Below are 25,143 nucleotides of genomic sequence, written 5' to 3'. Positions count from 1 at the left end.
TCCTTTCTATTTTCCTCACCAGGATTTAACTTCCACAGTTTAAAGGGGCCTTTTTGCCTCTCGCTGCTTCCTTTACTTTGTCAGCCAGCCACGGTGGCTCTTTTTGGGCCTCTTCCCGTGGGTTTTGCTTTGGGACACACATTGAATTGGAGCCGCGAGGTTTCCATGCAGCTTGCAGGCACCTCGGTTTTGGGACTGCGCCTTTCGATTTCCGTGTAACGAGCTTCCTGGTTTCTGGGTAGTTCCCCTTTCTGCAATGACCCGCTCCGGGGGTGGCTGCTCCCCCCCCCCGCCCCGTGCAGAGCATGTATGTAGCAGGCCATATCCATAGACCTCAAAAGCAGGAACGTTTCATTATACTCGTATTACAGGTGGGGAAACTGAGGCACGGAGCCACCCCGACTTGCCCGAGATGACACAGTAAGTCAGCGGCAGAGCTGGGCCCAGAACCCAGGTTCTGCGCAGTCCCAGGTCTGTCCCCTGTCCACTGCATCCTGCTGCCGGCTTCCCCCTGGGTACAGCGTTGGGAGGAGGGAGGTGGGCTGCTGCTTTCCCCTCGGACTCTCCCCTGCAGCAATGGGGCTGTGGCCGGGTTATTGGGGGAGCAGGCCCTGGCTCTCTCCTCTGCCCCAAAGCGTTTGTAACCAGTTAATCTGGGGACGGGCGCTCCGTCCTCCAGCCTGACCCAAAGGCCAATGGGAGATTGGAGCCGTGTCTTGGTCACTCGGTAAAGCCGCAGGTGTCCTAACCTAACCACCGCGACTCCAGCAGGGAACCCAGGGCTGCACTTCCCGTCCCCCCGGCTGGGGCGATAGGGTCGCCCAGAGCCCTGCGCTCAGCTGGCTGCTGCGCTTTGGGCACCCCCAAATCTTGGTGCCCCAGGCGGCCGCCTAGTGCGTCTGGTGGTCACAGCGGCCCTGGGTGGGCCCTGCCCCCGATGTCGTGTAACTCGATGGCGGTCGCTATTCCTGAGCGGATCAGCGGGCGTCAGCTCCTGGACCAGATCCTGTTTGTGCTCCATCTGGCCCCCCACCTTGCTGCTCTCACGCCACTGAGGTGTGCCTGGGACTGAAACCTGGCGCAAGGGGGGGATCCCCCCTCTGCTCCTGCCCCGATTGGCCCGGGGCTGCGGGGAGCAGAGCCAGACAAACGCAGAAGTTTGATGAGACGTGTGGTCCAGAGCAGAACCGAGACCACGTGGGTGACCCCAGCCCCTCGTCCTGCGGCCCCAACCCCGGCCCAGCTCAGATCCCCGGCCAGGATGCAGCTGCCTCTGCTCCGCTCCTGGGCTTGGGGGGCCCTGGCTGGTAAGTGGGGACCCCCCACCTGGGCCTTTTCACTACTGGGGGCAGGGGTGTCATCGTAGGGTCAGAGTGGGGTGCAGGGGGAGATGGGTTCGGCAGGGAGAGACCTGATGCCAGGGATGAGGGGTGCTCAGGAGACTGGGACTGATTCATCGTGTTCCCCACCCTGCTCCATCCTCCCCCCCCCGCCCCCCAGCCTCCCCATCTCTCCCCACAGCGTCTCTCACCCTCCGGCTGCTCCGAACCACCATCTTCCACAACGCTGGCTCCGTGGACATGGCGGGGATGGCCCTGCTGGGCGACCTGGAGACCCACTCCCTGGCCTGCAGCACCTGCGAGATCCGCTTCCTGCAGCCCTGGGCCCGGCAGGGCCTGAGCCCGAAGCAGTGGCAGGACCTGGAGCTGCTGATCCATGGCTCCCTGGCCGACTCCATCCGTGTGATGAGCAGAGCGGGTAAGGATGCAGGCGAGGGCTGAGTATGGCGCGGGCTGAGGGGGTCGGCCCCCAAACCCAGCGGGGAGCTGAGAACTGACACGCTCACAGCAGCGTCTGAGTGGGTCCTGACGGGGTGACAGATATGATGCATGGATTGGCCATTCCCTGACCCCCAGCCAGCCGGTCTCCTGCCCTGGGGCGGGTGCCCCCTAAAGGGAAAGGCCTTTTCTCGCCCCACTCAGCTGGCCAGTCCCCCCCCCCCCTGGGGCCAGTGGCAGATTAGCCAATGGGCAAATGGGGCCCATGCCCAGGGGCTCCAGCCAACTGGGGGGCCCAGAAAAATGTGTCCCCCCCCCCACCCGGACCTGCTCCGCCTGCCTGCCCAGAGCTCCTGCCAGGAGCGGGGGCTTTCCTCGCTCTGCTCGCCTGGCGGTCCTGCCGGGAGCAGCTGGAGCGCCGGGGTGGGGGTGGAGCAGGGCCACCGCCCACGCCCTGACCCCGCTCCCTGGCAGGAGCATGGGGGGGCTGCAGGCAAAGGGGAGCCCCACAAAACCCTAATCCGCCCCTGTCGGGGGCCATGCAGACGAGGGGACTCACCCCTGCGGCGCCTCCTGCTGGTCGATCTCGGGAATTAGCTCAGTTGAGCTCTGGAGCGCCCTCTGCAGGCCGGTGATCCGCCTGTCCTCTGGGCCCCCCGTGTCCCTCCCTGGACCCGGTACCCCTTTAACTGGGGGTGCTGGCCCCTGGCAGTAACCCCTCAGTCTCAGGGTCTCCCCTCCCAGGGAACCCCCCCCCCGACTATCCCCACCTCACCTCAGTGTATGGCTACTGCCAGCCATCGTCTCGCCCCCGCGCCCTGGGGCAGGCTGCAGTGTCAGCACTGGCAAGGGGGGGTCGGACCTGCTGCCCTCTGCAGCCCCCAGGACCTGTTAGCCCAATGCCAGGCCGCAGCCTGGGGCTTTCCAGGCTGGAGCTCCCCAGCTCCCCAGGCCTGGCCTGGCCCGGCACCCTGCCCCAGCTCCCTGCAGCCAGGCCCGTCTCCCTCTACAGGCAGAGGGAGACCACAGAGCTCCTGGCTCCCAGCCTCTTTCTCCAGGCCGGCTGGGGCCTGATTGGGGCCTGGCCCAGCTGCAGCCACTTCCCGCTCCCAGCCACAACCTTCCCCCCGGGCTGGGTTAAGCCCTTCAGGGCAGGAGCAGGGTAACCCCCAGCTCTGGGGCCAGCCTGTAGCCGGCGCGCCCTGGAGGGGAAAGTCCCCGTGTCCCAGCCCCTCACCCGGGCCCTTGGCCCCGTGTCCCAGCCCCTCACCCGGGCCCTTGGCCCCGTGTCCCAGCAGAGGAGCGTGTAGGCTGCTCCCGGGGCCACCTGTCCTGAACGTTGAAAACCGACACTCTGCAAACCGCGAAACACCCCACACCAGCGCAGGAAACGCAGCGCTAAGATAGCGCCTCCCCCCCCGCCCAGCGCTGCCCCAGGGCATGGGCCAGACCCAGCTCCCCGCAGCTCAGCAGCTCAGCCCAGGGTCTGCGCTGGGTGTCTGGTGAGGGAGCACTAAGGTCCTTGGGGGAGACTCTCTCAGGAACCCCTTAACCACCTGTGACGAACTGGGCCTGTTCTTACTGGGGGCTGTGGGGGCTGAGTGGGGGGGGGGGTTAGCCTGGGAGGACGATCTGCGCTGGGGGATGGGAGACTGGCCAGAGGGAGGAGACCTGAGCAGGTAACGTGAGACCCCAGGAAGGGGTGAGAGGCCAGGTGACACCTCTGCCCGGGAAGCTGGACAAAGACTGGGGAGTGAGAGGCTGGGGCGAGTTTTTCAGCTTGGAAACTGCCTGGGAAATGGAGGGGAGCCCCGATGGGGCTCGGGCCTCTCAATGGGGCTATGGCCTCCCTGGGGCCCCAGATGGACCTAACTAAAGGGGGTCCCGTTCGCGGTACCTACAAGCTCTGTTTTAGACCCTGTTCCTGTCATCGAATAAACCTCTGTGTTACTGGCTGGCTGAGAGTCACGTCTGACTGCGCAGTGGGGGGGCAGGACCCTGTGGCTTCCCCAGGACCCCGCCTGGGCGACTTGCTGGGGGAAGCGCACGGAGGGGCAGAGGAGGCTGAATGCGCCAAGGAGAGACCCAGGAGGTGAAGCCGTGGCTGCTCCGAGGGAGAGGAGGCTCCCCAGAGTCCTGCCTGGCTTGGTGGGGAGCAGTTCCAGAGCATCGCCCGGGGACTCCATGACAACTGGTGGCAGCGGTGGGATCTACTGCACCCTGTGAATGGCGCTTCTTGCAGTAAGTGACTGGGGAGTAGTAAAACAAAGGGGGACTGACGGGGACCAGGTGGGCCGAAGATTCAGAGAGAGATGGTCTCAGGAGGCGATTAACCCCTGGGCGTGTGCCCAGTGAGAAGGACTTTGCAGTAACAGGGTCCCCCGGGGGGATCGCAGGAGCAGTCCCAGGGGCAGAGGAGTCTGCAGCTCGACCCTGGCAGAGAGGGGGTGACCTGAGCACGAGGGGTCTCCCTGGAACCGGTGGGAAGCTGAGAGCACAGGCCGGCGAGGGGCCAGCAGGAAGATGTTTGCTAAGCACCTTAAGAGAGACCTGGTGGAGCTGTGCAGGCAGAGGGGGCTGCGCATTGGGAGGCCCACCAAAGACCAGCTAATTGCCCAGCTGGAGGAGACGGATCGCTTGGGTGAATTGGGCCCTGTCCCAGAGGGAAGCCGCCCAGCGGATGCAGCGTGGGCCCCGGGGCCTGACATGGCTGGGAGGGGCCAGACTGCTGCCGAGGCCACCCTGAGACCCTGCCCACCTATACCTAGGGGAGGGGTTGGGGGAAGCCCAGCGACTACCGAGGGCTCAGCGGCCAGCAGGGGATCGTCCCGGCGGAGCTCCCTGTCCCTGGAGCGGATGCGGATGGAACATGACAGGGAGCTGAAACGGGAAGAGCTCGAGTTAAGGAGGCAAGAGCTGAAGGAGCGGGAGAACCAGCGTAAACACGAGGAGAACCAGCGCCAGCGTGAGCGGGAGGAGAAGGAGAAGCAGCGCAGACATGAGCTGGAACTGGCCCAGCTGAAAAGCAGGGAGGCCCCGGCTGCGGTGAGTGAGGGGGGACCCAAGCCTACAAAGAGCTTTGATAAGAGCTTCCTGGCCCGGCGTAAGGAGGGGGAGGACATAGACACCTTCCTGACGGCCTTTGAGAATGCCTGCGAGCTGCACCGTGTTGACCCTGCAGACAGGATCCCGTTTCTCACCCCCTTACTGGACTCCACCGCCGTGGAGGTGTACAGCCGAATGAGAGGGGCGGAGGCAGGGGACTACGAACTGTTCAAACAGGCCCTGCTCCGCGAGTTTGGGTGACTCCTCAGATGTACCGGAAAAGGTTCCGGAGTCAGCGTAAAACCCGTGAGGTCACATACCTACAACTGGTCAACCGGGCGCAGGGATATGCCCGCAAGTGGACAGCCGGGGCCCAAACTAAAGAGGACCTGCTTGACCTAGTCATACTGGAGCACCTGTATGAGCAGTGCCCGTCGGACCTGCGGCTGTGGTTGATGGACCAGAAGCCGGAGAACCCGCAGCATGCAGGCCAGCTGGCCGACCAATTTGTGGACAGTCGGGCAGGGGATAGCAGGGAGGAGTCTCGAAGGAGCAGGGCTGCCATGACGCGGAAAGAGAGTGACCTGGGGACCTCCCAAAGGGGAAGCATGGAGAACCCTGCTCGAGGGGACCCACGGGACATGGGCTGCTATCACTGTGGCCAACGAGGCCACATACGGGCCCAGTGCCCCAAGCTCAGGGACAGACTGAGCAGACCCAACCCACAGAGAGTTAACTGGGTCAAGACCCAGCCGGATGAGGGGCAACATTCCCAGGAAAGGGGGGCTGGCCGCGTACCACCTGTGAAGGAGGGAGGAGGGCCCCAGGCCAGCACCTCTGGGGGGCTGGATGCTCCAGGCTCTGGGTTTTGGGTTTACAGGGTGGGCACGGGGCTGCCCCTCCGGAGTGAGTGCCTTGTTCCCATGGAGGTAGACGGGAGGAAGGTCAATGGATATTGGGACACAGGTGCAGAGGTGATGCTGGCCCGGCCCGAGGTGGTGACCTCAGATCGGATGGTGCCCAACACCTACCTGACCCTGACGGGGGTGGGCGGGACCCCATTCAAGGTGCCTGTGGCGAGGGTACAGCTGAAGTGGGGGGCCAAGGAGGGCCCCAAGGACGTGGGGGTGCACCCCCATTTGCCCATGGAGGTGTTAATGGGGGGGACCTGGAGGACTGGCCAAGCAACTCCCAGGGTGCCCTGGTCATGACCTGTAGCCAGAGCCAGTGAGGGGCACGACGCCCTGACAACGGGGAAGGTACTCTGCCCGAGGCGCAGGACCCTGACCCGGTGGGGAGGGAACGCCCAGGGACAGGGCTCAGGGAGGCTGCGGCCTCAGACCCAGCCGGGGAGAGAGAGCAGGTCCCCATTCCTGCCCCAGCTGCTGAGTTCCAGGCCGAGTTGCAGAAAGATCCCTCCTTGCGGAGGCCAAGGGACCTGGCCAGCCTCAGTGCAGTACAGACCATGGGGGTAGGTGGCCGGAAAAGGTTCCAGTGGGAGAAGGGGTTCCTGTACCGAGAATGGGCTCCCCCAGGGAAGATGGAGTCAGGGGGGATCAGGAGGCAGCTGGTGGTACCCCAGGAGTATCGCCACCAGCTGCTGTGCCGGGCCCATGACATCCCCCCCTCAGGGCACCAGGGAGCCTGGCGTACCCAGCAGCGGCTGCTGCAGAACTATTACTGGCCGGGGGTCTTTGCCCATGTCCGGCAGCACTGCCGCTCCTGTGACCCCTGCCAGAGGGGGAGGAAGGCCCGGGACAAGGGGAAAATGGCTGTAGGACCCTTGCCCAGCACAGAGGAGCCTGTCCAGACGGTGGCCAAGGTCAAAGGGGGGCTCTGAACCAAGAGAGCCCGAATCCCAGCCCCCCAGACTGGAACGTGGGGAGAAGCCCCCAGCCCAGCTTGAACCCCAGGGGTACTGGGGTGGGGAAAGGGCCCGGGCCACATACGCCTTCCCACATGCAAATTGTGAGTGCGACCAAGCACCCCCGACCTAAAGGGGGGCGGGAAACTGGAAGGGCCTGGGGTAATTCTCACCAAGGAATGGGAGGGCTGTTGGGGCGTCCCTGGGAACGTGGGTGGGTTCGAACTTCCCCAGGTCACTGGCTGGAGTGACCCCGCTCAGTTCGGTCTCGAAGGGGGGAGAGGTGTGACGAACTGGGCCTGTTCTTACTGGGGGCTGTGAGTGCTGAGTGGGGGGGGTGGTGGCCTGGGAGGACGGGCTGCATTGGGGGAGGGGAGACTGGCCGGAAGGAGGAGACCTGAGCAGGTAACGTGAGACCCCAGGAAGGGGGGAGAGGCCAGGGGACCCCTCTGCCCGGGAAGCTGAACAAAGGCTGGCGGGAGGAGACGCTGGGGAGAGAGAGTTTCAGGAGCTGGCTGGTGTAATGGAGGGGAACCCAGATGGGGCTCTGACCCCCCAATGGGGCTGTGGTGCTCCTGGGACCCCAAGATGAACCTAACTGGGGAGGATCCTGTTGTCTGTGCCTGCAAAACCTGTCTGGGACTGTGTCCTGTCGGCTAATAAACCTTCTGCTTTCCTGGCTGGCTGAGAGTCCCGGTGAGTCGCAGGCAGCCGGGGGTGCAGGGCCCTGACCCCCCCACACTCCGTGACAAAAAGGAAGGTCTCTCTTGCCTCTTGTCCTGAAGGATCAAAGCCCCAGTTCTCTTGCTGAGCAGACTCCAGGGGCTGAGTGGCCGTGCTCTCTGTGCTAACGGCTACTGGCAAGTCTTGGCCGGGCCACGTTCACCAACACACCCACTAGCCTCCTCACTGGTTTTCAGATCCTCAACTGGGACCACTTCCAAGGCTGGACTCGGTCTTAAAGAGATACCGTCCATTTTCACTAGCAAGTTAGACTAAGTTCTGGGGTCCTTCCCACCCCAGCCTCTGCTTCCCCATGGGATCAGCCGTTACATTCCCTGAGAGACTAGGACAGAGCTGAGAGCTGACCTGCCCTCCCCTGCGTTCTCCAGAGATGAACGGCCCAGCTGTGCTGCTCCCCAGACTCAGCTGCCCCGTCTTTCCTCTGCACCTGAGACACCCCTGGTCACTCCCAGACTCAGCACGGAGACATTCCTGGTCCAACACCATTGTCTTCCTTCCCAACAAGCCGGCCGAGCACAGGGCCACCCAGAGCGGGGGGGGGGGGGGGGAGTGGGGCAATGTGCCCCGGGCCCCACAGGGGTCCCTGCGAGAATACAGGATTCTATAGTATTGCAACTTTTTTATGGAGGGAGCCCCAAAAATTGCTTTGCCCCAGGCCCCCTGGATCCTCTGGGCAGCCCTGGCCAAGCACAGCCCCTTGGTCATAGCGCTGCTCAACTTCCTTCACCGTTTTCATTCCATCGGAGACCTTCTCAGAGCTGCCCACACGGGATCTTTCACAAGGAAAGTCAGTGGATCCATTCACCACAGACAATTTCTGGCTGTTAGGAACTGAAACTTCCTTGATTAACTCACCTGCACACCCTTCAGTTGCAGCAGAGCCGCTTGCAGACTACCCTGAGGATTCTTCGAGCAACGGTTCACCCCCACAGAACTTCTGCCCTCACCCTCTTCACCCGGGGCTTGCTCTACAGGAATAGTTTTCTGAGCAACAACAGACTCTTTCAGGGTTTCACTTACATCCAGAATCACCTCTGGCCCAGCCACATGATTTTTACACTGTCTCCTTTCAGGCAAGGTCGTAGACTCACTAGATACAAGGTTAGAGGGACTCTTCTCTTTCCCTCTGCAACTTTCCTCCTTGTTGCAAGTTTGCACACTGTTAGTGGGTAATGCAACTGTTGGTGTCATTAGGCATAACTCTAGGTAACTAGGCCTGAATGAACCAAAGTTCCCCCATGCCCTTCCATGTTTAAACTTTAATCAACCTAACAGGCCTGCTTAGTTATCAGTTGCAACACTGCTTAAACCGGTACCAAAGGGTGATAATGAGGCCTGCATGGGGCAAGATAGCAAATCGAAGAAAATAAGACAAGATAACGGTTCAAAGAAGAGTTACTAACGAGCTAGACTGGTAGTCACGGAAAATGACTTAACTGCTTAATGTAATTACCGGCTTAGTGTAGCTGCTACAGGGAGGGGGGGGGGAAGGGCAGTGGGGGGGGGATAGAAGAGGCTTAGCTAAAGTTATGTATAAAAAGGGAAAAGCTGCTTGTAGCTGGGTGCTTGATTTGAGACGTGTCTGTCTCCTGGCATCGCTTTGAGATCTCAGATAAACTGTGTCTGCTTCTCCACCCTGGTGTGTTCATTGGCGCGACGCACACCGGGCAACGAACCGCTGTTGCTGTCCTCGGGCACTCTGTGCCGGCAACACAACCCAATCACCTTCCTGCTCTCCTTGTGCCCTGGCTAGGGTGTCACCCTGAGCAGACCGAGCTGCTACACCCTCTCCCAGCAACACAGAAGCAACAGGCAAAATACAAGCAGCAGAATTGTCTGGTCTCTGGGATTCTGCTAGGACACTAACTGGATGCAACCTAGTGTTATGCTGATAAAAATACACAGGATCTTTTCAGGGGACAAGGCAATATCCTACGTTCATTATGAGAGCATGAGCTGATCTATAACCAGTAGCTAATACACACACACACACACACACACACACACACACACACGGCCGGTGCAACCACTAGGCGAGCTGGGCAGTCCTAGGTGGTAAGTGGTCGGGGGCGCCTGGGGCCCCCCTCAGGCATAGGCAGCTGGGTAGGGCACCTGAAAATCTGGGGCACCACTGGGTCTTAGTGTCCACCCGCCTGCTTCTCCTATCCCTGTTCTGACCCTTCCTGCAGGCTCCTGGGAAGGGGATCTAGTCATTAAAAGAGAAAAAGCCTCCAGCCTGCCAGAGCTATTAGCACAACACTGGAACTGTTCCAGAGCCAGCCAAGGGGTAATGACGCCATGTCACAGGCATTTGCCAGCCCCCGGGGGGTATCTCCTGTCAGGGTCTGAATGTCCCGACACACCAGTCCTGCATGGCTGTAATACGGACTCAGAACGTGTCAGTCTGCAGGACCTTAGTTTAAAATCTGCTGTAAAATATTTCATTCATGAGTGGGTGAAGATTATAAAATCACCTCTCTAAAAAATCCTTGCATCGATTTTTAGATGCACAATCATCTGTAGCCTTAAATGCTGGGATCTTCAGACATACAGTTTTTAAAATAAATCCTTCAAAAGCCCTTCTCTAAAATACCCATTTTAATGACTATAGTAAAAACACTTCCTTCCAAAGTCTTCCTGTCCTTTCTGTCCATCCGGTTCTCCCTTCACCCCTCTCCCCCTCCCCACACTGAAGGAGGCCACAGCCCTTTGCTTCCAGATAGCTGGACAAAGTTTCCCTTTCTTTGCTTCTGACTATCCGATGAACTAGCAAAGTCCGCACCTTAGTAAGATATAAAACCCTTTGTGATGCCTACAATCTTTGCAAACATATTTTTTAAAGTTGGTGAAATTTCCTCACCCACAGTAAATTAGTGTCCCTTGCTCTGAAAGCAATGACCATTGCTATGAACACACTAAACCTCTGTGACTCATTAATTTCAAACCCTGTCGGTTTCAGTGAGTTACATATGTAGCAATCTGGACGGATTACTTTATGAAGGCGTAAGAGTACATTTCAAATATAAAATCAGCTTAGAAATACTGGTGAAGCAAATGTAACCTAGAGAAGAGCTGCATCCTGTATTGCAGAATACTGAATGCTGGGTTCAGCAGGACGCCTGCCTCGCCCTGACTACCAAGTGTTTGCAAACAGATGTCTGACAAACTTCAGGGCAGATCAAAAATCCTGTGACTGACATTTTTTATTCCCAAGTTTAGTGCTTTCAATTAGGTACCTTCTGCACGTCCATTCTGCGGGAGGGGAGGGGACAGGGGTCTCTGCGGGGAACGGTGACTCTCCCCCACCATGAGGTGAGCCGGGCGCCTTGTTCTTTCTGCCCTGTCCCTCCGCCCCCGCCAGGCTGCCGTGGGGCACAGGGGCACCAGTTTAATAATCCTGCCGAGGGCCCCGTAAATCCTAAGGACGGCCCTGGGGGCCCCAGCAAGCGGTCACCCTCTCCCTGGCCATAGCAAACTGGTTCAAGACAGACACTGCTCAGAGGAACAAACACACCAACACTGTTACAACCTGGACTCTCAAGAGGAGACCGTTTCTGCTGTTCTTCCCTTGCTCTTTTCACGTGGAGCTGGAGTCTGGCACTTTCTGTCGCATCCGGCGAACCCTCCTCAGCAGCCAGCAGCTCCATGCGCCCCTTACGAGCAGTCCCTCTCTTTCAGCAGCTTCTGTTTCCAGCTGGGCCAGGGCCTGCTTCTCTCTCAGTCCAGTTTCTGCCCCTTTTTGTTGCTGTTCTAGGCTGTCTCTCAGTTCCACTGCTTCTGCTGGTGCTTTCTGGCTCCTGGTCACTGATCTTCAACCAACAATTCCCATGTGGCTGCGTGGGGTTCTGAGCCAGAGCTTCACTGACCTGGCTCTGCGGATACTACGCCGCAGTGACGATGCAGCTCTGCTGGGACCCAACAGAGGGTTCCAGTCCAGGATAAATCGCTTACAGCAGGGCACAGGTCCATGTCCCCAGGAGAGGGGCCGATCCCCACGCCTGGGCCGGTGCCGCCCCCTCAGGGCCTGGATTCCTCTGGTCTAACGTCCTGGTAGCCCCTGGAAGGAGAGAGCAGAGGGGATGGGTTAGGGGGTGCAACGGCCCCACCCCCACCCCCGAGAGGGGAGGACTCACCTGCGTCTGCTCCGCCACAGCACCACGGCCACGGCGGCTACGGCCACAACCCCCAGGGTGATGCCCACGGCCAGGCCGGGGCCCCAGGGCCTGCTCTGCTCTGTAAAACAGGGGGGGCCGGGCTGGGACCGGGGACAGGAGTGTGGGCCCTGTTCCCTCTGCCTCCCCCCGACCCCCCTGCTCCCCACACTGCAACGCCCTGTCCTCAGCCCCCACCCTGATCCTGTTCCCCCAGCCTCCCCTGCAGTCCCTCGTGCCTCCCACCCCCGACCCACTGCCCTCAGCCCCCACCCTGATCCCTCTGCCTCCCCTGCAGGCCCACCCGTCTCCCCCCACCTTCCCACCCCCTCAGCTTCCCCCCACTCTAGTCCTGCCCCCCCATCCCAGTCCTGTCCCGTTCCCCTCAGCTCCTCCATCCTCCTGATCCATCGCCACCCCCCACCCACATCCTCTGCCTCCCTGCGCCCCAGTCCCGCTGCCTGGGCCCACCCCCGTCCCACTCAGGACGTGCAGGAAAAGCCCCCAGAGACCACGCCCGCCCCCCCACCCCCGGGGACGTGCACCTACCCCAGGGGATCAGCAGGCTCTGGCCCCCCAGGCTGCTGTGCTGCACCCGGCAGGCGTAGCTGTGCCCGGCGCCCGGCTCCACGCCCAGGGAGCTGCGCAGCTGGTAGGTCAGGTCCGCGTTGGGCAGGATCCCGCTGGAGTTCAGCCACCAGCCCGGCACCACCTCCTCCCCGTCCTGCAGCCAGGCCACGCGGACGGGCCGGGGGTAGAAACCGGTGACCCGGCAAACCAGCAGTACCGGTGTGGGGGTCCCGGCTGGGGGAGGCGCTCGGGCAAACACCACGGCGACCGGCCGCTCTGAGACAGGAGGAGAGAGACGGGGCCGGGGAGAGGGGACGATTCAGCCTGAGCCTCAGGGACTCACTAGCCAGGCCCAGCTCCGCTCCCCGGGGTCAGGCGTTGGCCCCGCTGTCCTGGCCAGACCCCAATTCTGCCCCCTGCATTACCAGTGGTGACTGAACCCCCTTCACTTCCTGTCCTAAATGGCGCTGCGGTGCGGCTGTGAAATCGCTACTGTGCTCCACCCCAGCTATAGCTGCATTTGTACACCAGGCAAGGGTCACTATACAAACAGTTCCCCTGCCCACCCCAGAGGTGGCTGCATCTCAGCGAGCGGGGAGTGGTGACCAGCCTCACCTTGCCTCTCCAGAGACTCTCTCCCGTGCTGGACAAAGCTCTTGATCTCATTGACACACGTTGTTCTCAGGAGAAACTGAAGAGCGCTGGCTGTGCCCTTATCCTGGTTGAGAAGATCCCGGGTGTAGCGCGCAGCCACGTTATCCCCCTGCCGAGCGACCCATTTCCCTGCATCTGCGTCAAAGCTGATGAAGTCGTCGCCGTTCACTCCGGCGTCATAGAATCCCCTGGAGGTGCCGTTGGGGTGCAGCTCGCAGCCGAGGGAGCCCTGGGTAACAAAGGGGTCTGGAACGGGAAGGGCAGGGGGACGAGGACGGGCGTCCGGAGGTCCCAGGAGGGGGCAGAAATAGAGAGACAGGGGAGTAAAGACATAACATCAGGTGCCATGAGGATGTTGGGCCACACGACGGCAGCGGGATCCTGGGGCGACCCTGGCTGGAGTTAAGGGTAAGTTGCAGTTTCTGTTTAAAGCTGATTTTTCATGTGCATAGTCAGATTGGTTTGAAAATCGCTGTGTTACATTGGTGCCTGAGGCAGAGTTTGTGCTGCAAATTTGGGGCCCCTTGGTCACGGGGTGTCATGGAGTGTGGGGGAGTCAGGGCCCTGCACCCCTCTTCCTGGGACTCACAGTGACTCTCAGCCAGCCAGTAAAACGGAAGGTTTATTGGACAATAGGGACGCAGGCTACAGCAGAGCGTGTAGGCACAACCAGGACCCCTCAATCGAGTCCTGCTGGGGGTTCAGGGAGCTTAGACCCCAGCTTGGGGCTCCCTGCGTTGCACCCCCCAGCCCAAACTGAAACTAAAAAAGTTCCTCCAGCTGCTTTCTCCCCCCTCCCCCAGCTCCTCATCCCTTTGTTCAGTCTCCAGGCAGAAGGTGTCACTTCTCCCCACCCCCGCCGGGCTCAGGTTACAGCTCAGGGAGCTTCCTTCCCATCCCCAGTGTAACCCCCCTGCAACATTCCCCGGTCAAATCCGCCCGCTCCCTGCTCCGGCACACGGGCTTGCTGAGATACAGACCCCCCACCCCCAAAGGAGCTGCTTTCCAAGGCTCAGGGTACATGTCAGGAAAGACCAGGAGCCTCAGCTCAGGGAGTGGGACACGGGGCCTTTCCCCCTAGGAAGTGCAGCTACAATCTGCCCCAGACCTGGCTGGAGACTGGGACACGGGTGTTTCCCCTCTGGGGGACGCTGACTCAGATTAGCCCAAGGGCCAGGGACTGGGTGTGTCGCCCCCAGTGACACACTCAGTGGCTGTGGTGAGTGTGTCAGTTCTCAGCACTCTGGGTTTGGGGGGATGGGGGGGAGAGGGATCCCCTCAGACCGCTCCATACTCACAGCCCATTCCCTGCTGCTGGGCTATTCTGGTCACAGTCCGGTTGAAGTTGAATAGGTAGCGATGGATCAGCAGCTCCAGGTCCTGCCACTGCTTCGGGGTCAGGCCCTGCCGGGCCCAGGGCTGCAGGAAGCGGATCTCGCAGGTGCTGCAGGCCATGGAGTGGGTCTCCAGGTCACCCAGCAGGGCCATCCCCCACATGTCCATGGAGCTGGCGTTGTGGAAGACGTCGATTTGGAGCAGCCAGAGGGTGACAGATGCTGTGGGGACAGGAGGGGAGGCTGGGACAGGGGGCAGGAAACAAGTGGAGGACAAAGTGGGTGGGGAGAGAGATTAATAAGTCTCTGTCCCGTAAACAATCCTGCACTACGGGGTCTCCCTGCTGATCCCTAACCTGCTGTGATGAAGTGGGGGATTTTCTTGTTTTCTGTGGGTTTCCAGTGGGTTACATGCACAGGGACTCAGTGTCCCCAGGTGTTACTGGTTTAACGAGGCGAGGGGAGAGGGAGTTTGTTGGGACACAGAACCAGAGAGGGAACTCGGGACCCCGGCCGATGGCCTGGAGGATGGAGACCCCAGTGACTGGTGACCTGGTGACCCGGAGACACATGTCAGGAGTCACAGCCGGTTCTGGACAGTGGGAGGACAATGGGCTGCGAAGGGAGGACCCTGGTGACCTGACCAGCCGGTTCCAGCCAGAGGACAGAAGAGGGGAGAGGAAGCCCCTGTTTACCTGGAGAGAAGACAATGGTGTGACGTTATGAGTGTGATATAATATTTCATTGGAAGATGACAGGGCCAGAAAGAGTTAATTAACTCACAGACTGACCTGACCCATGGGTGAACCTTGAGGACTGGTTAGGAAGATCTGTAAATGAACAGAGCTTTGAAATGTAAGTCTGCATTGTTAGAGGTAGAAGGGGAGATGTTTGCTCAGGTCTTGTGATGTAAGCAAACAAGTCTCCTCTATTGCTATAGTTTTAATTCAAAGATCAAAAAAGGAATATTAACATTTATAATGATACTTGAGGGAAATAGTGTTATTGTCTCTGTGTCTCTTTGAAGGTTGTGGTAACCTGTATCTGAACTGTTTAATGGATAAATTCCCCTGTGCTAATTGCCAGGATGTTTGGGAGAAGGAGTTATTCCTATTGTTTTCTCAGGCCGAAAGGCTGCTGGAAATGTATAAAAACCCTGGGACAGGATCCTACTTCATCTCAGATCTGCTCTGGGTTTCAAGAGGGGGAAACCTTAAGCCATAAGGATTGAGATCCCCAGTCACTGACCGGAGCTACCCTGAATATGGACACTGGACTATAACCTCTGGACTATTTCTAAAAGGACTTTTGGCAACTACAAGCTCATCTCTGCTGTGTCTGAACCTCAAGAATTGAATTCACGTCTCTCTGTATATGGATCTTTTAACCAACTCTCTCTCTCTTTCTTTTTTAATAAATTTTAGCTTAGTTACTAAGAATTGGCTGTAGCGTGTATTTTGGGTAAGATCTAAGTTATAATTGGACCTGGGTATGTAGCTGATCCTTTGGGATTGGAAGAACCTTTTCTTTTATATGATGAAGTAAGATCCTCAGGAATCATCAGCATATCTGACAGGTGTGTCTGGACGGAGGCCTGAGGCTGGGCACTTTAAGGGAACTGCGGGGTTTGGATTCTGAGTAACCAGTGAGGTGCTACAGAAGCTCTTTTATGCTGGTTGGTAAATCTAAGTATTGGAATCACCACCAGCGTTTGGGGTTTGTCTGCCCCGTTTGGTTTGCAGTTCACCCTGACTGAGTGACCTCAGCTGGCTCCCACGGGCAGCACTATCACAAATGGGCAGAGGGGGCTTGGGGCTGGGGATATCGGAGGCCCAGCTGGGAGCAGGGGGGCTCGGGGCTGGAGGGGGGGAGCAGGCAGAGCCCCCCTGGCTGCAGGGGGACTGGGATGTGCTGGGCTGAGGGAGGCCAGGCCAGGCCTGAGGCCCGGAGAGTTTCCTGTGCTGGGTTCAACTCTCAACAAAACCCTCCTGTGTTACGCTGGGGGAGAGTCGCTCCGGGCTAGAGAACAGGGTGAGGGGGGGATCGTCCCCTTCGGGGGTTAGGAGGCCCTGGGGGGCCCAGAGCGAGGGGACTCCCTGAGGGGCCCATGGTGAGAGACAGACGTGCTGAGGCTCAGGGAGAAGCGGCTCCAGGAGGTGGAGGGGCCTGACCCCAGGAGAGAGGGGCCCCCCGAGAAGGGCTGTCGCACTGAAAGGGGCCCCCCCCCACGGACCGCACGGGGCCACGAGTGGGCACCATCTGTGAGTCCGTGACACCTGCCTCCCCCGTCCTACTCCCCCAGCCAGGGTCACTAGCCCAGCCTGGTACTTCCCCACCCTGGCCCTAGGATTGCACCATCCCCACGCATCCCTGGGAGCAAAAAGTGCAGGGGGGGTCCCCACTTACCGGCCAGGGCCCCCCATGCCCAGGGGAGGAGCAGCAGAGCGAGCAGCATCCTGGCAGGGGAAGGGGGATCCGGGCTCTGGCGGGCGTCAGGGAAGTTCCTCTGCAGCCCACGCCCCTCACTGCCAACTTCGCTCTCTCTCTGTCTCTGCTCAGCTCTGTTCCCGCAGCTGCCAGTCGCGGGAACCCTGCGGGGGCCCCACAGGCTGGAATGCTGGTTCCCACCCCCACATCCCCCCCCAGCCCTGCCTCCCCCCTGCGTGGGACTGGGGCCTGCGCTCTCTGCTCGCCCCCTTCGCCCCGCAAATGGGACAAAGGCTCCTTTGGGAGGCCCAGGACAGGGCTTTACAAAAGGGACGGTCACAACGAACACGGGACATATGGTCCCCTAGTGCCCGGGCAGAGCCCCCTGCTGCCCCCTGCCCTGCTCCCTGCAGCCCAGCCCCCAGCGCCGCCCTGGGGCCATGGGGAGCCCTGACTGCCCGGGCAGAGCCCCCTGCTGCCCCCCGCCCCCCACAGCCCGGCCCCTAGCGCCGCCCTGGGGCCATGGGGAGCCCTGAGTGCCCGGGGGAGCCCCCTGCTGCCCCCCCCTGCAGCCCATCCCCTAGCGCCGCCCTGGGGCAATGGGGAGCCCTGACTGCCCGGGCAGAGCCCCCTGCGGCCCCCTCCCCGCAGCCCAGCCCCTAGCGCCGTCCTGGGGCCATGGGGAGCCCTGACTGCCCGGGCAGAGCCCCCTGCTGCCCCCCCCCGCAGCCCAGCCCCCAGCGCCGCCCTGGGGCCATGGGGAGCCCTGACTGCCCGGGCAGAGCCCCCTGCTGCCCCCCCCGCCCCCTGCAGCCCAGCCCCCAGCGCCGCCCTGGGGCCATGGGGAGTCCTGAGTGCCCGGGGGAGCCCCCTGCTGCCCCCGTGCAGCCCAGCCCCCAGCACCGCCCTGGGGCCATGGGGGCCCTGACTGCCTGGGCAGAGCCCCCTGCTGCCCCCCCACCCCCTGCAGCCCAGCCCCCAGTGCTGCCCTGGGGAGCCCTGACTGCCCGGGCAGAGCCTCCTGCTGCCCCCCCACCCCCTGCAGCCCAGCCCCTAGCGCCGCCCTGGGGCCATGGGGAGCCCTGACTGCCTGGGGGGAGCCCCCTGCTGCCCCCCCACAGCCCAGCCCCTAGCGCCCCCCTGGGGCAATGGGGAGCCCTGAGTGCCCGGGCAGAGCCCCCTGCTGCCCCCCCCCTGCAGCCCAGCCCCTAGCGCCGCCCGGGGGCCATGGGGAGCCCTGGCTGCCCGGGCAGAGCCCCCTGCTGCCCCCTGTGAAGAAGTGGGGATTTTCCCTTGTTATGTTGTATGTGAGTCTTACTGTTTTACATGAGAGCTGTGTGTGCCTCAGTTTCCCTGTGTGCTGCACCAATGTCTAGGTGGTGGGAATTAGGGTGTGTGACTTGGGGGGGCTGCTCCAGCTGCCTGCAGGGATGCTATGGCCGCCCCTTCGTAACCTGAGACCCAGGAGGGGGATGCGACCAGGGGACTGTTGGCCCCGAAACAAAGGCCGGAGGAGGAGTAACCTCCTTCCTGGGTCCCAAGGCCATAGACGCTGTCAGCCAGGGTGTGGGGTGGTGGACAGGCTCCCACTCCTGGCCCCAGCCTATATGTCTGCATGGAGCCTCCTGGGCTCAGGGTCCTCGGACCCCCAGTGGGAGTGGAAGGTGGGGGTCAGTGGGGAGACCTGCCTGGGGTGCTGAGACCCTGGGACAGAGAGAACTGTTGTCAGGCCCTGGGTGGTGCAGCTGCAGATGCTGAGGGGCTGGGTGACCTGGGTGAAGGTCCCCGGGGTGAAGCCCCTCGCCCTGCCCATGGCCCGGATCCCTGTGCAGCCCCAGGAGGGGTCGGGCTGGCTGGTCGTTGGGGTTCTCCAGGATATCGGCTGTGAAGTTATCAGGGAGTCCCCGGGCGCTGCTCTGGAGCTGCTCCCCACCGAGCCAGGCAGGACCCTGGGGAGCCTCCTCTCCCTCGGAGCAGCCTGTCTGCAGGGCAAGAAGCTCCCACAGCTTCACCTCCTGGGTCTCTCCTGGGAGCATTCAGCATCCTCAGCCCCTCCGTGCGCTTCCCACAGCGAGTCCCCCCGGCAGGGTCCTGGGGGGCCACAGGGTCCTGCCCCCCCACTGCGCAGTCAGACGTGACTCTCAGCCAGCCGGGACACAGAAGGTTTATTAGGCGACAGGAACACGGCGTAGGGCAGAACTCGTTAGCACAGAAATCAGAGATTTTCAGCCAAGTCCACCTTGCGGGGAGGGGAGCCCAGAGCCAGGGCTCTGCCCTGCCCCTGCGCCCCAAGCCAGCAGGACTGACTCGCTTCCCGCTGCCTGGCCCCTGCCCGGCCGCTGCTCCTCCTCCGGCCTTTGTTTCGGGGCCAACAGTCATCTGGTCGCATCCCCCTCCTGGGTCTCAGGTTACGAAGGGGCGGCCACAGCATCCCTGCAGGCAGCTGGAGCAGCCCCCCCAAGTCACACGCCCTTATTCCCACCACCTAGACATTGGTGCAATACACAGGGAAACTGAGGCACACACAGCTCTCATGTAAAACAGTAAGACTCACATACAACAGAACAAGGGGAAATCGCAACTACATCACACCCTCCCCAGCCAGGACTGTTGTTATCGCTGTTACCGCAGGGCCAAGGAGCCCGGTCGTGCCCAGGCCCCCTTGCGCTCGGTGCTGCACAGACGCGGAACAAAGAGACAGAACCTACCCCTGGAGCCCGGGTCCCTCACACCCAGCTCTGGGGGGGCCCTGCCCCCAGGAGCTCTCAGCCCAGCCCAGCCAGTGACTTGGAGCGGCCTCCCCAGCGCCCCGCGGGCCGTAGTGTGGTCAGGGCTCCCTGGGGGTAGCTGGGCCAATGTCCCACGGGAAACCCACTCGCTACCCGGGCACCCAGCTCAGCCTGGACACCCTGCCAGGGCCCCCCTGGCTCCCACACCCCCCCCCTTTGTGTACGTAGCTGGGCCTGACCCCTGCACCCAGGCCTGGCTCCTACAGCGCCTCCCTGAAGGGTTTATTGACCAGCACAGGCCAGCGATCCCACGGCGCCCCCAAGTGTCCAACGTGCCCCGAACGTCCCAGAGGGAGGAGAATCCCACCCCCCACCGCGGCCCCAATCTCCCAGGGCCCCGATCCAGTCCTGCCCTTGGGGCCCTCAGCACCGATCCAGCCCCAAGGTCCCATGTCCCCAGGGGAGGGGCCGATCCCCACGCCCGGGCCAGTGCTGCCCTCTGAGGCCTTGGACTCCCCTGATAGGAGCAGAGGGGATGGGTTAGGGGGTGTAACGGCCCCACCCCAGGGAGGGGAGGACTCACCTGCGTCTCCTCCACCACAGCACTACGGCCACGGCGGCTACGGCCACAACCCCCAGGGTGATGCCCACGGCCAGGCCGGGGCCCCAGGGCCTGCTCTGCTCTGTAAAACAGGGGGGGCCGGGCTGGGACCGGGGACAGGAGTGTGGGCCCTGCTCCCTCTGCCTCCCCCGCAGTCCCACCCCCGATCATCTCACCCGACCCACGGCCCTCAGCCCCCCACCCTGGTCCCTCTGCCTCCCCCGCAGTCCCACCCCCGATCATCTCACCCGACCCACGGCCCTCAGCCCCCCACCCTGGTCCCTCTGCCTCCCCCGCAGTCCCACCCCCATCATCTCACCCGACCCACTGCCCTCAGCCCCCCCATCCCAACCGTGTTCCCTCTGCCTCCCCCGCAGTCCCACCTGTGCTCCCCACCACAAACCCACTGCCCTCAGCCCCCCACCCTGGTCCCTCTGCCTCCCCTGCAGTCCCACCCGTCTCCCCCACCTTCCCACCCCTCAGCTTCCCCCCACTCTAGTCCGGCCCCCCCATCCCACTCTTGTCCCGTTCCCCTCAGCTCCTCCATCCTCCTGATCCATCGCCACCCCCCCCCCACCCCCTCTGCCTCCCTGCGCCCCAGTCCCGCTGCCTGGGCCCACCCCCGTCCCACTCAGGACGTGCAGGAAAAGCCCCCAGAGACCACGACTGCCCCCCCCACCCCCGGGGACGTGCACCTACCCCAGGGGATCAGCAGGCTCTGGCCCCCCAGGCTGCTGTGCTGCACCCGGCAGGCGTAGCTGTGCCCGGCGCCCGGCTCCACGCCCAGGGAGCTGCGCAGCTGGTAGGTCAGGTCCGCGTTGGGCAGGATCCCGCTGGAGTTCAGCCACCAGCCCGGCACCACCTCCTCCCCGTCCTGCAGCCAGGCCACGCGGACGGGCCGGGGGTAGAAACCGGTGACCCGGCAAACCAGCAGTACCGGCGCGGGGGGCCCGGCTGGGGGAGGCGCTCGGGCAAACACCACGGCGACCGGCCGCTCTGAGACAGGAGGAGAGAGACAGGGCGGGGGAGAGGGGACGATTCAGCCTGAGCCTCAGGGACTCACTAGCCAAGCCCAGCTCCGCTCCCCGGGGTCAGGCGTTGGCCCCGCTGTCCTGGCCAGACCCCAATTCTGCCCCCTGCATTACCAGTGGTGACGGATCCCCCTTCACTTCCTGTCCTAAACGGCGCTGCGGCTGTGAAATAGCTACTGTGCTGCACCCCAGCTATAGCTGCATTTGTACACCAGGCAAGGGGGCCCTGTTCAAACAGTCCCCCTGCCCCACCCCAGAGGTGGCTGCATATGAACACTGGGTGTGGGATTCCTGTATAAACAGCAAACACACCCTACCCCAGAGGTGGCTGCATCTCAGCGAGCGGGGAGTGGTGACCAGCCTCACCTTGCCTCTCCAGAGACTCTCTCCCGTACTGGACAAACGTATTGAGCTGATTGACACACGTTGTTCTCAGGAGAAACTGAAGTGTGATGGTTGCGCCCTTATTCTGGATGAGAAGGTCCCGGGTGTAGAGTGCACCCAGCTTGTCCCCCTGCCGAGCGACCCAGGTGCCTCCGTCCACGTCGAAGCTGATGAAGTTCTCCCCATTCACCGCGGCGTCATAGAATCCCCTGGAGGTGCCGTTGGGGTGCAGCTCGCAGCCGAGGGAGCCCTGGGTAACAAAGGGGTCTGGAACGGGAAGGGCAGGGGGACGAGGACGGGGTCCGGAGGCCCCAGGAGGGGGCAGAAATAGAGAGACGGGGGAGTAAAGACATGATGTCAGGTGCCAGGAGGATGTTGGGCCACACGACGGCAGCAGGATCCTGGGGCGGCCCTGGCTGGAGTTAAGGGTAAGCTGCGTAGGGCAGAGCTTGTTAGCACAGAAATCAGGGACTTTCAGCCAAGTCCAGCTTGAGGGGAGGGGAGCCCAGAGCCAGGGCTCTGCCCTCCCCTGCGCCCCAAGCCAGCCCAGACTGACTCGCTTCCAGCTGCCTGGGCCCTGCCCGGCCCGTTGCTCCTCCTCCGGCCTTTGTCCCACTTCCCAGGCCAAGAGTCCCCTGGTCGCATCCCCCTCCTGGGTCTCAGGTTACGAAGGGGCGGCCAGAGCATCCCTGCAGGCAGCTGGAGCAGCCCCCCCAAGTCACACGCCCTTATTCCCACCACCTAGACCAGGGGTCGGCAGCCTTCCAGCAGCAGGGAGCCGAGTCTCCATGTAGTCGCTCTAATTTTAAGGCTTCGCGTGCCAGTGATACATTTTAAGGTTCTTTAGAAGGTCTCTCTGTAAGTCTCTATGTTATATAACCAAACTGCTGATATATGTAAAGTAAACAAGGGTTTCCAAGTGTTTCAGAAGCGACAGAAGGCACAAGGTCAAACGCAGTGTGGTCTGAGATAAGCAATTTTAAGATGGGGGTGCTGAGCTGCACCCCCTCTTGCCTCGTGTGCAACCCTCACTGTCCCAGGCTGGGGGCAGCAGGCCACAGCAGGGAGGCTGCAGAGCACTGATCCAGGCCAGGAGCAGAGCCCAGGGTGGCCTGCAGGGACTCCAGGTCGGGGAGAAGGCTGAGCAAGGCTGGAGAGCCAGACCCCGGCTGCAGGAGGTCAGCGGCTGGAACCCCAGAGCAGCAGCTGGGGTGAGTGGAGCTGGCGGCGGGTAGGGCTGAGCAGGGACGGAGGCCTGGACCCTGTCTGGCAGGGGGCCTGCGCTGGAACTCCAACCGGAAGCAAGGGGAGTGGGGCTGTGGCAGGGACCCCGGCTGGCAAGGGGCCAGCAGCCTGAACCCCAGAGCAGGGACTGAGCGGTTCAGCCCGTCCCCGCTCTGGGGTTTCAGCCGCTGGCTCCTGCCAGCCGCAGTCTCAGCCCGCTGCCAGCCTGGGGTTCCTTCGCCCAGGCCAGCAGCGGGCGCTGAGTGGGACCGGCGGCAGAAACCCCAGAGCAGCCGCGGGCTGAGTGGCTCAGCCCGCCACCGCGTGCCATCAAAAATTGGCTCACGTGCCACCTTTGGCACGCGTGCTGTAGGTTGCCGACCCCTGACCTAGACATTGGTGCAATACACAGGGAAACTGAGGCACCCAGCATTCATGTGAGTCAAAACAGTAAGACTCACATAGAGACACACAACATAAGGGAAAATCCCCACTTCCTCACACTCTTTACAGCCGATTCTTCACAGGCATAGTCAGATTGGCTCGAAAATTGCTACATTATATCAGTGCCTGAGGCAGAATTTGTGGTGCAAATTTGGAGTCCTTTGGTCACAGACTTGCTGAGATACAGACCCTGCCCAAAGGAGCTGCTTTCCAAGGCTCAGGGTACATGTCAGGAAAGACCAGGAGCCTCGGCTCAGGGAGTGGGACACGGGGCCTTTCCCCCTAGGAAGTGCAGCTACAATCTGCCCCAGACCTGGCTGGAGAATGGGACACGGGTGTTTCCCCTCTGGGGGACGCCGGCTCCGATTAGCCCAAGGGGCAGGGACTGGGTGTCTTGCCCCCAGTGACACACTCAGTGGCTGTGGTGAGTGTGTCAGTTCTCAGCACTCTGGGTTTAGGGGGGTGGGGGGGAGAGGGATCCCCTCAGACCGCTCCATACTCACAGCCCTGTCCCTGCTGCTGGGCTATTCTGATCACAGTCCGGTTGAAGTTGAATAGGTAGCGATGGATCAGCAGCTCCAGGTCCTGCCACTGCTTCGGGGTCAGGCCCTGCCGGGCCCAGGGCTGCAGGAAGCGGATCTCGCAGGTGCTGCAGGCCAGGGAGTGGGTCTCCAGGTCGCCCAGCAGGGCCATCCCCGCCATGTCCGTGGAGCTGGCGTTGTGGAAGACGTCGATGTGGAGCACCCGGAGGGTGACAGACACTGGAGTGACAGGAGGGGAGGTTGGGGCAGGGGGCAGGAAACAGGTGGAGGAGAAAGCGGGTGGGGAGAGAGATTAATGAGTCTCTGTCCCGTAAACAATCCTGCACTACGGGGTCTCCCTGCTGATCCCTAAGCTGCCTCCCCCGTCTTACTCCCCCAGCCAGGGTCACTAGCCCAGCCTGATACATCCCCACCCTGGCCCTAGGATTGCACCATCCCCACGCATCCCTGGGAGCAAAAAGGGCAGAGGGGGTCCCCACTTACAGGCCAGGGCCCCCCATGCCCAGGGGAGGAGCAGCAGACGGAGCGGCATCCTGACAGGGGAAGGGGGATCCGAGTTCAAACAGGCTTCAGGGCTGCAAGACGAGGGGCCCAGGATCCCCACATGCTTTCAGTTCCTCCGCAGCTTTCAGTTCCTCTGGTGTCAAAGTGGGGATTGTCCCTTGTTATGTTGTATGTGAGTCTTACTGTTTTGCATGAATGCTGTGTGTGCCTCAGTTTCCCTGTGTGCTGCACCAATACCTCGGTGGTGGGAATAAGGGCGTGTGACTTGGGGGGGCTGCTCCAGCTGCCTGCAGGGATGCTCTGGCCGTAACCTGAGACCCAGGAGTGGGATGCAAACAGGGGACTCTTGGCCTGGGAAGTGGGACAAAGGCCGGAGGAGGAGTAACCTTCAGGGCAGGGGCCAGGCAGCAGTCTGGGCTGGCTTGGGGCGCAGGGGGAGGGCAGAGCCCTGGCTCTGGGCTCCCCTCTCCCCAAGCTGGACTTGGCTGAAAATCTGTGATTTCTGTGCTAACGAATTCTGCCCTACGCCGTGTTCCTGTCGCCTAATAAACCTTCTGTGACACTCGGCACCTTTCAGTTCCTCCGCAGCCCACATGCCTCTCCGCAGCCCTCTGCCTGCCCGTCTGCTCAGCTCTGTGCCCCGGCTGCCAGTCGCGGGAACCCGGCAGGGACTGCGCATGCTGCAACACCGAGGCAATGGCGGCCCTGACTGCCCGGGCAGAGCCCCCCGCTGCCCCCCCTGACCCCTGCAGCCCACCCCCAGCGCCGCCCTGGGGCAATGGCGGCCCTGACTGCCCGGGCAGAGCCCCCTGCTGCCCCCCCCTGCCCCCTGTAGCCCAGCCCCTAGCGCCGCCCTGGGGCCATGGGGAGCCCTGACTGCCCGGGCAGAGCCCCCTGCTGCCCAGCCCCCAGCGCCGCCCTGGGGCCATGGGGAGCCCTGACTGCCTGGGGGGAGCCCCCTGCTGCCCCCCCTGAAGCCCAGCCCCTAGCGCCGCCCTGGGGCCATGGGGAGCCCTGAGTGCCCGGGCAGAGCCCCCTGCTGCCCCTCCCCCTGCAGCCCAGCCCCCAGCGCCGCCCTGGGGCCACGGGGAGCCCTGACTGCCCGGGCAGAGCCCCC

At 62.1% G+C, this 25,143-nt stretch overlaps 1 protein-coding gene across 2 annotated transcripts; it reads right to left on the bottom strand.

The window, feature by feature from the left end:
* Positions 1-10,011: 10,011 nt before the first annotated feature.
* Positions 10,012-24,755, bottom strand: LOC123345439. 2 transcript variants are annotated; one of them, XM_044982317.1, is made up of 11 exons: positions 24,006-24,755; positions 23,484-23,762; positions 21,295-21,579; positions 20,597-20,893; positions 19,880-19,979; positions 16,547-16,731; positions 14,105-14,383; positions 12,768-13,052; positions 12,132-12,428; positions 11,565-11,664; positions 10,012-11,488 (listed from the first exon to the last, which is right to left on the bottom strand). In XM_044982317.1, exons 1-11 carry the CDS (start codon positions 24,052-24,054, stop codon positions 11,449-11,451), a joined length of 2,196 nt encoding a protein of 731 aa, XP_044838252.1. In that variant the 5' UTR covers positions 24,055-24,755; the 3' UTR covers positions 10,012-11,448. The 2 variants fall into 2 exon arrangements, with proteins under 2 accessions (XP_044838252.1, XP_044838253.1); XM_044982318.1 differs by having other exon boundaries at positions 23,484-23,741; positions 24,006-24,754.
* Positions 24,756-25,143: the final 388 nt, after the last annotated feature.

Source organism: Mauremys mutica, chromosome 12, assembly GCF_020497125.1.
Source record: "Mauremys mutica isolate MM-2020 ecotype Southern chromosome 12, ASM2049712v1, whole genome shotgun sequence".
NCBI lineage: Eukaryota > Metazoa > Chordata > Testudines > Geoemydidae > Mauremys > Mauremys mutica.
The sequence above is the reverse complement of the archived record's forward strand: the minus strand, read 5'-3'. Positions and strand labels throughout refer to the sequence as shown.